The sequence below is a fragment of the Phoxinus phoxinus genome (assembly GCF_949152265.1).
Source record: "Phoxinus phoxinus genome assembly, chromosome: 2".
Classification (NCBI taxonomy): Eukaryota; Metazoa; Chordata; class Actinopteri; order Cypriniformes; family Leuciscidae; genus Phoxinus; species Phoxinus phoxinus.
In genome coordinates, this window is record NC_136877.1 from 12594551 (window position 1) to 12608355 (window position 13805).

The following is a 13805-nucleotide window of genomic DNA, read 5'->3' on the forward strand; positions in this document are numbered from 1 at the left end:
TTGTAAATGAATGCTGAACTAGAGGTGCCATGCTAAGTGTACTTTACATTAGATTAGACCAGGGGTCACCAAACTTTTTTCTCTGGGGGCCACATTACTGACTGTGATGGGGTGGCCGGGGCCGGGTCAGCTATATAACATAGAATTGTATGACCCAGACGAAAATGACCACCAGAGGCCTCATTGTGTAGTAGAGATTACTAAACTGGCACAGCCATCCCCACTACTATATCCAAACTACTATATCAACACTTGATTCCTGGCACATTTTTGTTTATCTTTACTAGTGATTTGGAAAAGTAGTAATTGAGTCTTCACACTTTGTTTTAATTTGAAATATCACAGATATTCCATTTATTTATTTTCTAATAAAAATAACATCAATGCTGTCAAGATAAGAAACATCTGCCTAGTTGAGGTGATTGACACTGGCAAAGGTGAGTGAAAAATTATATGTTGGCCTGTTGATATTAATAATAATTCTGTACAGCACTTAATAAAGGTCAAATATAAAATAAATAGGCCAATAAAATAAATAAATTAATAATTAAAAAAAAACATTTAAATTATAATAACATGAGTAATAGAACAACTAGCCAGCTCGTATGCCTATCCAGGTGAGCATGTTCAGTAAACATTTTTTAGGTCAAGGTGAAAATTAAATGAGCAGTAGGCTCAAAACTAAAGCACAACAATAATGGTAATCAAAATCAGTAGTATAGGTGAGCTGTATTTGTACTTGTTGATTAATTGTGCTGTCTTTGGGATGGGGTCAGCAACAGACATCTCCTCTCCTCACTTCAGGGTGCCTTCTGGAGCCCTGGCATGGAGGGATGACAAATTCAACACAAGAAGCACCATATTCAGTAAATAGCAAAACGTGCTGCTGTCTGCTTTTCTCTGTGACACAATTTTACAAAATATGTAGCAAATTAAAAGAGCCTTCATATTTCATATTTATAGCAATTAAAATCAGTAATTGTTCAAATCAGTGTGCTTACTTACTGTATCAGTGTGAACTGTGTGCTTGCTTCTGGCTGGTGAGAAGTTCAATGTCTGGTTGCAGGCTAGTGGTAGCCAGTCTCAAGGTCTGATGCAAGTGTTTATCTGTGAGTCTGTTCCTTGTTGCATTCTTGGTTTGCTTCATGCGTGAAAAGGTTTGCTCACAGATGTAGGTGCTGCAAAAACTGTGGTCATCTTCATTGCATGCTGTTTGATGTTTGGGTAGGTTTCCTCTGGGAGCGCAGCATAGAACTCATTGAGACTGTCAGGCTTGAACGCGTCTTTAAGGATATCACAATTCTGCAACTCGGCTAGTTCAAACTGAAGAGAGGGAGGTGCATCATTTATGTCGGCAGCAAAGGGGTTCTGGAACAACCGTATTCCTTTACCGTTGACATGAAGCTCACGAAAGCGCGCACTGAACTCTCCCCGCAGCATTTCCAGTGCATCCTTGCACTTTTCGACTGGGAACGGGACAGCTGGTTTCTCAGCGCAGTAGCTTTGGGTGGCAGGGAGATGCGTGAAGTCCAGCTTTTGGACCTGTCGCACAAGCAGCACTAGTTTAACCTCGAACGCTTTGATGTGGGAATACATGTCACTGATAAGCTTCCCTTTGCCTTGGAGCTGCACGTTAAGGTGGTTCAACATTTCAGTCACATCAGTTAAAAACGCGAGGTCCCATATCCATTCTGGCTCGGTCAGCGCTCGTACCGTTTCACCTTTAGACTGCAGGAAGGTGTTGATTTCGGGTAACAGGTCATAGAAACGGCGCATCACTCTGCCTCGGCTTAACCATCGGACTTCTGAGTAGTACAGCACATCCTCGTAGGCAGACTCAAGCTCGGAGAGAAATGCCTGGAACTGTCTGTGTTTCAGCCCATGTTTTCGGATGTAGTTGACACAGTGCACAACCACCTTCATGACAGATGCCCAGTTAAGAACTTTGCAGCATAGTGCTTGCTGGTGAATCAGACAGTGGACTTGTAGTGGGGGGGTGAGACCTCGTTCCGCGAATTCGCTGTTCAAGCGCCCTACTAGCCCCCTCGTTGTGCCAACCATACTAGGTGCGCCATCCGTAGTGATGCTGGCCAGTTTGGACCAGTGTAGATTCAACTCTTCCATTGTTTTGCACACTTGGACAAAAATATCCTCTCCTGTTGTAGTACCTTTGAGACTTTTTAGAGCTGCCAGCTCCTCAGACACTTCAAAGCTTGCACTAACTCCACGAATAAAAATGAGCAGTTGTGCTGTGTCCTGCACGTCATTGCTCTCATCCATGGCCAAAGCAAAAAACTCGAATTCTGACGCTTTCTTATTCAGCTGGTCATACACGTTGTCCCCCAAATCTTCGATTCGCCTGGTCATTGTAGTTGCGGAGAGACTCACCACGTTGAGTGCATCCTTCTTGTCGGGACACACCACCTCGGCCACAGCAAGCATGCATTCTTTAACAAAGTCCCCATCAGTGAACGGCTTTCCATGGGTAGCTAGTAGGTGAGCTACCTTATAGCTAGCTCGGACAGCAGCCTGGTTGACCTGAGTTTGCCGAAGGAATAGATTCTGTTGTGCAGCCAGTCCGCCTTTCATTCCCCGAATCCTGTCTTCTCTTGCTTGCCCTCGCAAGCTAGCATACTCTTTGTGGCGGGTTTCGTGGTGACGACGCAGATTATATTCTTTGAAAACCGCCACACTTTCTTTACATATCATACAAACGGCACGGTCCTTACACTGAACAAAAAAATAATCTTTGGTCCACTGTTCTTTAAAAACTCTGCACTCTCGATCAATTTTCCGTTTAACGCTAGCCATTTTGCGGTCCTGGACACTGACAGTTATTTGCGCGCAGCGTCTGTCACTGCTTTATCTCGAGCATGTCGGGTGACGAAAATTCGGCAAATTACTTTTATAACTAAATATATTTTTTTAACTAAAATAAAATCAACAAAATACCAGATGCAGACATGTTATTATTTTCCAAAAAAGAAATAAAAAAAATAGGCAATGACGACTTTTGAGGATTGCCTCATAGGGCCGGTTCAAGTAATGGGGGGCAGAGGGGCTGGGGGGCCAGTCAAAGGGGGGTGGCGGGCCTGAGTCGGCCCGCGGGCCTTAGTTTGGTGACCCCTGGATTAGACCATAATACTGTATGCAGTTGTTGAACAACGTGATGTAACGTTAACGCCACCGACCGAAAAGTAGAATAGTTGATCACTCGTTCTCTGTGTTTAAATGAATGCGATTACTTGATTCTGCCCTAAGTCCATATACATGTCATTCATTTTATCAGAGAACTTTGTTGAAACTCAGCAAATGTGTCTTGGATTTTTAGATCATGAAGATGATTGGATAAACTGTCTGGTCTGACTGCATCCTCAGCTCAGAGCTTTGAGGCAAGTATCAGTACAATGAGTTATTTGAGGTTCTTAATCATGATATTCTTTTTTCTGATGAGGTTTAATTTTTATTCCTAAGAATTCCTAAGACAAAATGGTTGCCATAATGACAGAGTGATGTCAATCTTGATAAAGCGCAGTAACTGCACTTCAAATGTAATCTGAAAGATTTCTGTCACTTAATTGAAAGTATATTCACATAAAACTCTGACATTCATAAAGTTTGGTAGCATACAGATACCAAATATCAATATGAAAATGTAACGTGCAAAATGGCAATGTATTTCTACATTTACATTTTCTACATTACATTTTCTATTCGATATGTGCAACATCTGGAGCATAAAATTCTAAATCAATAATATAATAATTTGCATTACTACATAAGCTTTAACATAAAATGAAAACATACATTTTATCATTTTATAAGTTTAAAAATTAAAATTAAAATGTATTACAGAAATTAGATGTTTAACATGTTCAAGCAAATATTGTAGCAAAATGATAATTAAAGTTATTTTTCCTTTTTCTAAATCCACATGAATGAATTTTGCTACGTTCATCGCGGGTATTTTAATGCCATCGTGAGTGTCTTAACTGTGAGTGTAAATGCAATATGCAATAAAAAAAATAGCATTTAAATTATAATTTTGCTACAATTTTAGCTTGAACATGTTAAAGGGTTAGTTCTCCCAAAAATGAAAATTCTTTCATTAATACTAACCCTCATGTCGTTCTAAACCCGTGAGACTTTCGTTCATCTTTGGAACACAAATGAAGATCTTAATAATGAAATCTGAGAGCTTTCTAACCCCCCATAGACAGCTAAGCAACTACCACTTTAATGCCTTAAAAAGTTCATAAAGTGATTGTAAATCTAATCCATATGTATTGAGTGGTTTAGTCTAAAATGATGACTTCCTTTATGATGAACAGGTTGAATTTAGGCTTTTATTCACCTATAACATTCATCAATTCACACATCAGTTACGGTAAACGGAAGCTCAAGCATGTTTGCTTGACATGCGAAAACAAATGAGGTTCATTCTCGTGTGTTGCGCAGCACGTTTGATAAAGAGGTTTGTTCTCACGTGTCAGTCAAGCATGTTCGGTTGAGCTTCTGTTTATGTTCGCTACTCAATCTTTAAATGTGAAGAAAATACTAAATTAAATCTGTTCATCTAGCGATCGTGTCTCTTCAGAAAATTTTAACTAAACTGCTTGATTCATATGGATTGGTCTTACTATCTCTTTATGAACTGTTTAAAGCAAAGTTTTAGTTGCATAGACTGTCAATGGAGGGACAGAAAGCTCTCAGATAGGGGTGGGAGATATTGACAAAAATGAATATCTCAATATTTTTTTCCAATATCTCGATATCGATATTCAGACGATATTTTTGCAATCCTTCAAAAAAATGTGTGCAAACAGGCAAAGAAGGTCCAGTTGGTCTTTTGACTTGCTGCATTTGACCTATCATTGTATATAATTACTAGTACATAAAGATATGAGACATTATTGATTTAAACATGAACCCAGTTACTGTACTAAATATTTATTGTAATACAAGAACAGTGCTTTTTCAGTACAATATATGTACGTAATAAATTAACTTTGTGCTTTGCAAATAGGCGGTTCACAAAATTCACGGTTTGTTTCGATACGATACAGTGATGTACGTTTTCGATACAGCAAAAAGAAAGAAATGCCAGATAAATTTCCTATTTATTAAAATCAATTTTTTTGGAACTTTTTTTGTTACTTTCTTGTAACTTTTAGTTTTATAAATGGGGGTCATCTTTGAAGGATGAACAAATAATGTTTTGGTCATCATCACATTAAAAATAACATTTAAATATGATAATATTTGAGTTTTGAAGTGCTGGAAAAAGATGTGTGATGTAGGCCTACCTGACGGCATTTTACCATTTCTGCCAAACTTCTATGGTTACAGTTAGTGTTACTATATTAAATCCATGGTGAATGTTGCTGATCTGTGAACTTGAAGCCTATAACTAGTTCATTCATGGCAAAATATTTCTCCTGGTTTCAACGTTTGATCCGTTAATAACAGAGAAATGTGAATGCTTCTCACTAGATCTCGCAGTGATGTTATTACTTCAGTGGCGAATTAAAATGTTTTCTCTGGATCTCTTAGCGCTGTGTATAACAGTGTCGCTTCATCACGATTCGGCTCGCGCTGCACTGACATACTGACATTGATGGTCCGAACTGATAAAGTGTCCGTGAAACACAAAATAATAGCGCAGTTTCGTTCCGCTTTTATCACGTTTGCTCAGAGGTTTTCCATTGATGATGTGCAATGATATGGTGGTCGCGCCAGCGCGGATTTTGGTCGGCAGGAAAAATGGTCCAACGAATCGTTCGGTTTGCATGCGTACCGAACGGTTCAATACGAATACGTGTACACCCCTATTTGCAAACAGTACTTCTATTAGTAGACTAACAACAATGTGACTACCCATTTACTAGAAGTTAAAAGAAGCCCTGTTCGGAGGCTATTACGGTGGATCTCTTGGGAAAATGTATTCCATCTTTTAGACTCATCATTATGCAACGCAATTTTCTAATGATGCAATCACAAAACTCGCCACTTGAGGACGCCACAGACATTTAAGAAAAACTTTTTAACTTCAGACATGCTTTTCCGCAAACAACGCATATGTTGCCTTTTCTATCAGCTATTTCATTAATCGTTCATCGGCTTTACTCTTAACGTTTTTGGATTGTTGCTTCAACCTAAGAAACGTCATAACACACAGGTAAGAACTCCGTAGTTGTATTGCAAATTAGTAGCAGCAATTACTCTCGTGCAATTGAGGAACGATCGTGATTTTGTACAAAAAAAAACATAAAATACAGTCAAACAAACCCCATACAGTACTAAAATTGCTACATATCATAGTTTAGAAGGTTATAGTGTGTGCTATTTGTTTTCTCTTTAACTTCCTTCAGCTCTTTTCATGTTTGGGGGGTCGGATTGTACAAATTATGAAATATTCGATATCCCACTTTTGCATATCGTCCAGACAACAATTTGGATATTATCGTCTAAACTAGGGATGGCGAAAACTAAAAAAATTATTGACCGACCACCGAGCCTCATTAGCCGGTTGAAACCGGTTAACCGATTAGTTTAAAATATGGTACGCTATTTGAAATAACAGCCATCTCGAGCCGCGCCTGCAATTTCACAACTCTCTCCGCCGCTCTGCCTCTGCTCACACACACACACGCCCTTCCACTCACGTCACTTTTTTAAATCCCCAACAGCGCGAATGAGTCCCGCAAACGCGCCGCCGAGGAGCTTGTATGTAATCGGCGGACAAACGCCTCCTTAGTTTCGAAATGGTTTGGGTACAAGGTGATTGCGTTGAAAATAAAGGCGTTTATCTAGCGTTAGAAGCTCATTTGAAACATTGCCGCGGCTCATTTCAGAAAATGACAGCTCCGAACCGAAGAGACGCCGCTTTAGTTTGAGGTAGTGCTAACAATAATAAAGAAAGATGATGATCATCATCACCTTATCTGTTACCACTGAAATGTATTTGTAATGTATTTTCATATTTAAGCGCTGTATCACACAAGTTGCAACTTACGTTACATCTGTGTCATTCTGTTTGGTGAAATGGTCCCACACACTACTCTTCTCTGCACGCTTCATCCTGTCGTCTGCCCTGGCTCTAACCTCGAGTGTGTTAGCCTGTAGCCTTTACTTTTCGCAATCCTTGTGAGCGCACGAACCCAAACGCTGTGCCCTCACGCCGAATGTTTTTATTGGTTTATTAAGTACAAACGGGCGAATTATGAAAGATTGAGTGAGGGATTTGTTCACTTCACACAAAAAGATCTTGGAATATGACGGCTAACTGTAGTAGCGTTTAGTCCACTGTCTATAATAGACTAATTTAGAGATCACTTTTTTTTTTTTTTTTACCAACTACCAACAACTTTGATCGGTTAACGTTGATACGGTCAACCATCGGTCAAACGGTCATCGGTTAACATCCCTAGTCTAAACGATATATCGCACACCTCTACTCTCAGATTTAATTAAAAAAGATCTTCATTTGTCTTCCAAATATGAACGAAAGTCTTACAGGTTTGGAACAACATGAGGGTCTGTAATTAATGACAGATTAAATTTTTGGGTGAACTATCCCTTTATTTACTTAATTTAAATTCTGAAAGTATCAAAAATATTGTCCATGTGACTTGTTTATCTTATTTTTTTCTGAATATCTTGCCTTTCACCATACAGTAGCCCTAGCTCTACTTTGCACATTCAAGAGTTTTGAACTTGAGTTTGCACATTCAGGATTTGCACAATTCCTGTTCACAATGGCCATTCTTAAATTATGCTAAAGTTAAAGCAATATTTTTGTGTAAACAATTTCTCAAATGTGGGAACAAGCTTATATTATAGAAGTGCAAAGTATGGAGAGGATGTGTACTGTAAAATATGTCTGCAGCTAACATTTTACTTTTCTGGGTATTTTATATGAAGCTTTAAGTGAATAATTTAAAATTGTTTTTCTTTTTATAGAAAATGTAAAAATGCAGAAAGTTTTTTGTTGTTTTTTTGTTTTCTTATCTGCATTTCAGTTATTCCAGAAAATGGACGAATGCATGCTGTGGTTGATTTAAGGTGTTTCCAGGATTCCTTAAAGGTATAGTTCAGCAAAAAACAATACATTCTGTCATTAATTATGCACCCTCATGCCGTTCCAAACCCGTAAGACCATTGTTCATCTTCGGAACACAAATTAAAATATTTTGAATGAACTCCAAGAGCTTTCTGTTCCTCCATTGGTAGCCTACGCAACTGATACATTCAAGCCCCAGAAAGGTAGTAATGACACTATTAAAGTAATCCATGTGACTCCAGTAGTGTAACCTCAATCTTATGAAGCGATCCAAGTGCTTTGTTTTGCGGGGTAAAAAAAAAGTACCTTCTATATTTACAAAATTATATTATCTAAAGCACATTCACGGAACAAATTCCGGTCTTGAGTCAACACAATACGCATGCATCATAGTGCTCCTCCTACTGGATTCAGGTCAGTAATTTTCGTAAATAAAGAAACCTAAAACTTTTTTTTTTTTTTTTTTTTTAAACAAAGCACTCGCATTGCTTCAGAAAATTGGTTAAACCACTGGACTTATGGAAGTAAAATAATGCCAAATGTTTTTTAATTAAAGTATACAAAAATATGCATTGCATTAAGCATGCTTGCATTTTAATGCATTGTATTTTTATGGCTTGCATTTTTATGGGCTGAAATTCAACATGGTTGTATATTTAAGCGGTGAATATTTCAATTCAAAACATTTCAAACTCATTTTCATTAATACAAATTCAATAATCCATATTCACCTTTCACTTCCAAAATATTCAAACTGTTTAAAAATACAACCTATAATATTCAACAGGCAATTTTCGGTCCACTTTATTTCGTTTTACAAATTTGTTTCCACAAATTCAGTGGTTCAAATTCGACAGTAAATTCAACATTGACATCCAGGAACTGCAGGAAAAGCAGTAGATTACCGAGCATAATCTCCATCTGCTGTTAGTCGACTTCACCAGCAGGGGGTGCAAGCGTGTGTTGTTGACGAAGACCAGAGCAACAGTTAGAGCAAGCCATTCATTCATAAAAACTGATTTATAGAAATGTAAGTGTATTTGTGATTATTGTGAGGGCTGCTTTTATGTTTAATTCAGTGTCTTCACTGTCCCTGTGTAGCCTACATTCATCTTTCTCTACCGTGAACGAGATTATAATGTTATTCCCCCGATGCTGATGTACAGAACAAATGTTACATTTGAGGTAGACATATATTTCTCTTGGTTGTTTAGTTGCCTTAACTTTATATCACGGCGATGTGTTGCAGGCTACTGGGTTTCCCTCAATAATTCAGGATTGCTGGACATATAAAACGCTTAAAGTATCTTAATGGACTAATACAGTGATATAAAAGACCAAACTTGCACCTTATTGAGAAGGCTGGGAAACTTTCTGAATTATATGAACTTTGAAATTAGCCAAAAATGCAAACACGCAGGCTATACCAGTAATGGTGAAACACAGCTTGCTTCTACTGAGAAACAATCAATAGTCTCGTGACAGTTATATGACAGCTACAAATAATAGATTTGTTTTTAGTCAAAATAAAGGAACAACATAAAAACGCTCTTTTATCTTGGATGAAATGGAGTGTTTGACAAACACTCAACGAACACCACTAACCAATCGGTGAGTTGCACATCTTTGAAAACGAACTTTTAGCGTTGATTTAAAGACAGGTTTGTGAATACATGTAGCTAGCCATTCTGAAGCATGGCAGGGCCGATTCTAAATCAGCCAAAAGCTCAAGACTGGACCAATAGTCAAAATTCTGGTGTCAAACACTATTTCATCAACCCAGAGAGGGGACTCAAAGTGCAAAACCGTGAACGTATACTTTAAATATTACTGTATTAAATAGACAATCAAGATGGAACCCGCTCACCAATGTAGCTGATGCAAAAAAAAATTAAGTTATATTACATCAAAAGTGCAGAGTGCTAGCTTGGTAGTTCCTTCTTGATTAATGGTTTAAATATTAGTGGACAAACTGAAGAAAAGGGTAACACTTTACAATAAGGTTCATTTATTAAACATTATTTAATGTATTAACTAACATGAACAATATGTTTGTTACAGTATTTATTAATCGTTGTTAATGTTAGTTAATATGAATAAAGCTGTTCATTGTATGTTCATGTTAGTTCACAGTGCATTAACTCATGTTAACCAGATTTAAATAAAGTATTAGTAAATGTCGAAATTAACATTAACAAAGATGAATAAATGCTGTATAAGTGCAGTTCATTATTAGTTAACGTTAACTAATGTAGTTAACGAACCTTACTGTAAAGTGTTACCAAGAAAAGGCATTGTAGTCAATATAACAACCTGTTTGTCAAGCATTTCCAAAAGGGTTTCCATCTCTCGACTAAAGGCGCACTTCCTGGCACGATACAATTTCAGCAGACGAGGGGTCAACATCAACACAAACTCAAAGCCATGATACAAATGAACCTACATACACTATCATGGAAAAAACATAACACAAATGTAAACAAATGCACCAAGTTCAAGAAAAAAAAAGATGCCTTACCTGTTCTTCAAGAAATAGACCGGGCCATTTCATAGAAAACCTAGCACAAAAATAAGAGGAGAAAATTAACATAGTGACATACTTCGCAACCATTCACGTTAATGCTGTTGAGCTTCAGGGCTAAAACACACAAAGGTAGGGCTGGGTATTGTTCAAAATCTTTCGATCCGGTGCCAATTTCGATACCTCAGTTTCGATACCGGTTCCTAGCGATACTTTTTTCGATACCAATTTTATGAAATCCATTTTAACAAGATTACATAACACATTACCTCAGAAAAACGTTGGTTTTATTTTTTTAGTTTGACTCATGCTCCTTAGCCAGTGCACAAAGGAACAAAAAAAGCACAAAGGAACACATTTTTTTTATAAAGAGCTCATGCTCAACAAAGCTGATTTTTTTTTTTTTTTATAAAAAAATACAGTAAAACTTAAGTAATATTGTGAAATTTTACTGAGTATTACAATTTAAAATAAAAAATTATGTTAATAAAAAATTCAAAAGAACAGCATTTATTTAAAAACGAAATATGTTGTAACATTACACGTTGTAATGTCACCTTTGATAACTTTAATGCATCCTTACAGAAAACAAATTCTGACTAACCAACACATTTTTGAACGGCAGTGTGTACTAGTGTTGTCATGATACTAGAATTTCTAACTTCGATACGATACCTTGAAAAATATCGATATTCGATACCATTTTCGATACCACAGAGAAAAAAACTGCCACAATATTAAGGGGGTATTTTTTTTTTATTTAAAGCTAAATATAACAAGTCTAGAACATGACAATGAGATATATTTTACATGAACAAAAATGTCCTGAGTTCTATCTGTTAATATTTTTTAATTGGACCAGGGCTAACATGACCCGTTGTATTTTTATAACCTACTGTAATCAAAGATTAAAATATAGCCTACTGTAGTAGGCCAAAACAGTTTTTTTGCTTTTTACTGTAAAAAAGCACTCAACAGTATCAAATTGGAGGATAGAGTGTCAGTAATGTATAATAATAAGATTAAACATTCAATTTTCAGTTAAAGGCATTTCATTATTGAATTCAGAGATGCCATTGTCTAGCTGTCTAGTTTAATTCATATCTGTGTAATCAAATTGATGATAATCGCTAAAGAAGGCAAATTGCAGAATTAAATAATAATTTTCTGAATAAAGTTAAATAGGCACAAGTTAATTTACATTTGACCACAGTTAAAATATTTACTTCTCGGATTCCTCAGTCAGATTATGTTAACTTTAAGAATTACGGTGAAAAAACGAGACAACACAGACTCATATCAACAACAATACTAGGCCATCTTGGTTAATGTTTCAGAAAAGTTAAAATGAGAAGAGTTACAGTGTTTCGTTTAGGATTGTTTTTAGCAGTGGGGAAAGGTCTGTCTAAACAACAAACACCCCTGATGCTGAGCGTAGCCTATGCTTGCTAAATGGTACCCCTGGAGCCTGTTCCTTAAGTCTGTTTTCACCTATAAAATAATTTTAAAAAATGAGTGATGTGAGGGATTATTGATTGTCAAACAATCTTTTGGGTGCCCGCAGCCCGCTCGCAGTGTGAAGCGCGTGTCCGCGCTATTCTCCGACATGCCCGCTCGCGGTGTGTAGCGCGTGTCCACGCTATTCTCCGACTCCGACATGCCCGCTCGCGGTGTGTTTTTACGCGTGTCCGCGCTATTCTCCGACATGCCCGCTCGCGGTGTTCTTTTTCAATCAACCAAAGCCGGTCGCGGGGGCGCCGCCCTCGCCATCTTTCCATTCACTTCACTTTTGCTATTTAACCAGAGCGAATGAGACGAGTGCGTCACGTGTGGTGTTTGTCAACGCGCCTTTGGAGAGAAGTGAAAGTGAAAGCTCGGCTAGTATCGATACTTCGGGAAATTAGTATTGGTACCGTTCAGATATTTCAGTATCGATATTTATCGAAATATCGATATTTTTGACAACACTAGTGTGTACATTCAGTAGGTTATTATTTATTGCAATATAAACACTGGAGTGATCAACAAGGTATCTCTTCATTTACCAGTCGAAGATACCACTCTGCACTGTCAAGTCTTCATCATATTTGTCGTGGTACCGGTCTTTGCAGCAATTATTTTACCGCAAATACTGCATCGCGCGCTGTTGGCATCGAGCCTGGAGAAATGTACCCACACTTTTGATCGACTTTTCCACATCTTTAAGGTATTATGTGTGTGTGCTCGCGTTTCATATAAGTATGCGCGTGGAGAGTTGTGCGCGCGCGCGTCTCATAATATGAGTGTGCGTGAGCGACTTTATATGTGTCGTTGTGCATTTCATATTTGTTTGAGCACTGACGTTGACGAGTTAACTCATTAGGTATCGAATTCTGGAACCGAACAACATGTCATTTTTAGATAAAGTTACTCGATAGTATCGAGGCAATTCGGTCGGTAACGTCACCTAAAAAGTATCGAACTCGCTACCCAGCCCTACACAAAGGTCACATGCTAGAAGCTATATCTATCTAGTTAACCGTATCAAACCGAAGTTTTGTATCAAAGTTTTAGCACGTTAGTTCTACCTTGGTTGCAGCGCATGGTCACGAGCAGCAATGTGAACTATAACCACTGCCGGTGCTTCGGTTTCAGGTCAATGAGCAAAGCAGACGTGCATAAAACAATGCCATCATTCATCGAGAATAACAAACATAACGGCAACACAAATCTTTCAATTAATATGTGGACAAGAATTATATTGAGCTTAGCTGTTCAAAATAAGCTACGTTAGCTTCTAACTAGGGGTGTGACGAGACCCTTATCTCACGAGACAAGACGAGACACGAGATTGGGTTCACAAGAACGAGACGAGACAAGATTTTTACACAATATTTGATAGAAATCCTCAATGACAAAATTCATGACTGGAAAAATAGTCTGCAGGTGGATTTTGAAATGTTTTAACTAAATCATCTTGTAATGAATGTCATTTCAGTTCTACTTTATGAGTATGAATTATCAAATACATTGAAATACAACAATATAGAAGCACTGTAAAGGTTTTGCCACAAACTCAACTGACTGGCTTCTCTCAAGTATGATTTCACACGAGTCTCTTCAGATCTTACTGTACATTATGAGCTTCCAGAACTTCTGATTGAGGCTGTGTGTGACCTCCAAATGAAACTACTTTCCACAAATTGAAAATAGAAATAAAAACTGTATAAAACAACAGTTTTT

At 37.6% G+C, this 13805-nt stretch overlaps 1 protein-coding gene across 1 annotated transcript; it reads right to left on the reverse strand.

The window, feature by feature from the left end:
- Positions 1 to 1143: 1143 nt before the first annotated feature.
- LOC306987735 (general transcription factor II-I repeat domain-containing protein 2-like) lies at positions 1144 to 2811 on the reverse strand (the record flags this gene model as incomplete). Its single annotated transcript, XM_079592259.1, has 1 exon — positions 1144 to 2811. One exon carries the CDS (start codon positions 2809 to 2811, stop codon positions 1144 to 1146), a length of 1668 nt encoding a protein of 555 aa, XP_079448385.1.
- Between the last annotated feature and the right edge of the window lie 10994 nt (positions 2812 to 13805).